The 3671-nt window shown below is 31.0% G+C and overlaps 1 protein-coding gene across 3 annotated transcripts in view; it reads left to right on the top strand.

The window, feature by feature from the left end:
• LOC116849096 overlaps window positions 1–3671 on the top strand; it is a 431109-nt gene that overhangs the window by 148061 nt on the left and 279377 nt on the right. For all 3 annotated transcript variants that reach the window (XM_032825896.1, XM_032825895.1, XM_032825897.1), the window contains 2 exons: window positions 1064–1238; window positions 3261–3500. In XM_032825896.1, the coding sequence (XP_032681787.1) occupies window positions 1064–1238; window positions 3261–3500 (415 nt within the window). The remainder of the gene's footprint in view (window positions 1–1063; window positions 1239–3260; window positions 3501–3671) is intronic.

Here is a 3671-nt window from a genome sequence, read left to right as displayed (position 1 = left end):
ATATATATATATATATATATATATATATATATATATATATATATATATATAACGTATTATAAACTCTTGAATTTTACTCAAATAATTCAGATAAAAAAGTAAAAAAAAAATTTATATACATAACATATGCAATACTGTTTTGCTATTACAAATAACCATTTTCGATATACTTTAAGCCTCTAAAGATGAATTTGTTACTCAAATTTGATTATCGTGTGACAGTTTAAAAGAAAATGAGATAAAAAAGCCAAAAATAACGATTTTGAGAGGTTTCATATTGTAGCAGCGGCAAAGATTTTTTTTTTTTATTTTGTTAAAGAGCAATATGAAAATATGAACCTTAAGTTTTAAAATGTGTTTGGTTTTATTTTCGTACGATTTTTTTGTTTTAGAGATAGATCTATTTAAAAAATTAGCCCTTTCCTAATATAGACTATATATATATATATATATATATATATATATATATATATATATATATATATATATATATATATATATATATATATATATGTATATGTATATGTGTTGTTATCTATAATTTTTCAAACGAAATGTTGTGTAGGAATGAAACAATGCATTTTAAAACTCAAGAAATGTTCATATTTTCATATGGTATTAATGAAATTTAAGAGAAAGAAAGTGAAAGAAATAACTTTTGCCGCTGTTATAACATCTTGAAATCCCTCAAAATTGTATTTTTTAGTTGCATCTAATTTTTTTTTCAAAATTGTGATGTATGATAGACATATTTAGGCAACAAACTCGTATTTAGCATTCAAAAATGTACCAGAAATAATTATTTATATTCGTGTAACAAAAAAGAGATTAAAATTTGTCGGGCAGTGCAATTAGTTCTTGTTTGTGAAATAATTAAATATTTTAATTATTAATTCTTGGCGTATTTTACCACTTTGAATTCAACAGATATGATTTTTTCCAATTTACTTTGAAGTATCAAAATACGCGAGTTACATTGCGACGCTATATCGCAACGTAGATAATCCGAACGATCCGGAAAGCGTGAGCTCGCACTGATTAGTTTATCCGATTTCGCTCGCAGTTGCCTATTTCCCTGCAGTCTCTATTGTCGAGAATACGAAACGGTTCGGGCTCCTGTTGTCCAAACAGCCCGCCCATGGATACTCTCACCTGCTCCGACGTCGCAACGCAAACCTCTCCGGCGATTTCGAGGAGCTCCAGCTTCACCTGGGTCAGCGATTGCGACTCTCCCCAAGGTAATTTTCGTGTGTCATCCCAGTTACTTATTCGGTCTCCTCGATATATATTCATGAGATTAGTTAGCACCCGTGAAATTTATTTCCGTTCTGGCTCTTCGTAATCCAGTATATGTCCATCTCAAGGTTTCCGTTTATCGACGATTTACGTTTAGATTAACTCGCCTCGTTTACCCAGCTTATCTCGGCTCCATCGAAGTCACATCTGTTTCGGATAATCTTCCCGCGTAAAATTGAATAACGGGACAGGAAGATGTCACAATTTTATGATATATTTACTTTCAATATTTTGCCGAGGGAACATTCCTGAACGACAACAATCGCACGAGAACGCAAACAGATATATCTTATTTTATCAACATTATTAGTATTTTACATTAATAAAATTTCTAAATATAGGGGAAACCAGAGCTACATAGTCTCATGAGTATATTGCTTATGTGCTTTTTTAGTATTTATCTTGGAAACAATAATAGATATAAAATCGTAAAATTTTTTCAGGAACGTAAATATTTTTCCCTGAATTTTATTAAAGTCAGAATAATATTACTATTAAAAAATAGGAGAAAATTGATTTTTGGCAATAGGAAAAATAAATGTTCTCACACATAAATTTCCGTAATCGTAAAACGTAAACTTAAACTGAAGAATTAATCAGGATATTGCTTTATTTTTGTGTGAAGAAGATAGAAATAATGGTATAATTAAAACCTAGATTGACAAATAAACCTACCCAAGGTTACACTCCGATTACTTTCTAATTTGGCAAAATGTAGAAGTACAAAAAATATTTAGGTCATTTTTTTCATTTTAGTTCACTTTGAGTTTCGTGGATAGTTTATAGCTTTTTAATATGCTCATTTCTATCATCAATAAGTGCAACAAAAATGCATAAGAAATAAAATTCAATACAAGATATAAACGTTTTTGGTTTGCTAATTATGAATATGAAGTCAAATGTGTAAAATTATTTGTATAAATAATAAAATGTTTAAATAAAACATGTAAAAAGTTGAAAAAATTGTTTATACAAATAATTTCTCGGTTTGGCCGAGATTTGAACCATTTTTGGCTAATTTAACACAGATTTCAAATATTTCGGTTGGAATCTCGGCTAAAGAAATTTAGAATGGTTCGTGTCTCAGCTATGCCAATTTTGTTAAAATTAACTATATCTTGTATTCAATTTTATTTCTTATGCATTTCTATTGTACTTGTTGATGATAGAAGTGAGAACATTAAAAAGCTATCAACTGCCCGTGAAACTTAAAATGGACCAAAATGAAAAAATACGACTTAAATATTTTTTGTACTTCTACATTTGTGCCAAATTAGAAAGAAATTGGAGTGTAACTTTTGGATAGGTTTACTTGTGGGTAACTACAATGTCAACCGGTTGAATTTTAGTTACTTCTGTATAATAAGTAATTTTATCATCAGTTATATCTTCTAGAACATGCAATGATAAATCAATATTTTGATTGGTCCGGTATCAGAGGAAGATGGCTATGTTGCTGCATGTATGCATATTTTGGTTATTACGAAATATACGGTTAACAGGATTGTAGCAGGCTTTAATACATAGAAAAAAGTTGTCTCTATTATGTTTATACAATTAGTCATAATAATTAGTTGTTTAATAATTAGAATTTAGTTGTCATAATAATTAGAAGTTGTAACTTCGAAATTCTAAAATATAGGGCATCTAGCCTCGGTCTCCTCCATATAAGATAAACAAGTTTCTATATCAGGATAATATGTCCTAAAAGAAGATTTAGATGTCGAGGAAAGTTCCGCGAAAACATCTAGAGAATGAGAGAGAGAGAGAGAGAGGGAGAGAGAGAAAGAGAGAGAGAGAGAGAAGAGAGAAAACGGGTATTATTCCGCATGATATCGCTCGATATACAACACCATTATAAAAGTTCAATGTACATAATTCAACGGGTGAAGACGGTAGATGCAACGTTAATCCGATAGACCCACTTACAGTTTGTTAAATCGCTTTTCCCTTCTGTATCGTAGCCGAGTCACAATTAGATTCGCAGTCGTTACAAGACGAGAGCACGTTAGACCCAGTTTCTCCCCAAGACACCGTGGACGACGACAATAGATCCTCGTCGTCGTCGCAGGAGCTCTTACAAAGCATGGACGAGATTTCCTCCGGAAGTCTGTCGCCGGATACCACTGACAGAGCGTCTCCGCTCGAAAGCGGCATCGGCACTGCGAGTCCTCCTAGAAGCACGGACCGGCGACTGACCAAACGTGAGAGACCACCTAAAGATATTTTAAAGAATAAGATATTTGAAAGATATAACCCTAAGATATTTGAAAGATATAACCCTAGGATATTTTGAAAGATATTTTATATTCCTTATATATATATATATAAATATATATATATATATATATATATATATATATATATATATATAT

The sequence above is a fragment of the Odontomachus brunneus genome, unplaced genomic scaffold, assembly GCF_010583005.1.
Source record: "Odontomachus brunneus isolate Ranch 3 - 2012 unplaced genomic scaffold, Obru_v1 Obru_scaffold_106, whole genome shotgun sequence".
In the NCBI taxonomy this organism is placed as follows: Eukaryota; Metazoa; Arthropoda; class Insecta; order Hymenoptera; family Formicidae; genus Odontomachus; species Odontomachus brunneus.
Note: the sequence above shows the minus strand (reverse complement) of the source record. Positions and strands in the feature narration are given on the sequence as shown.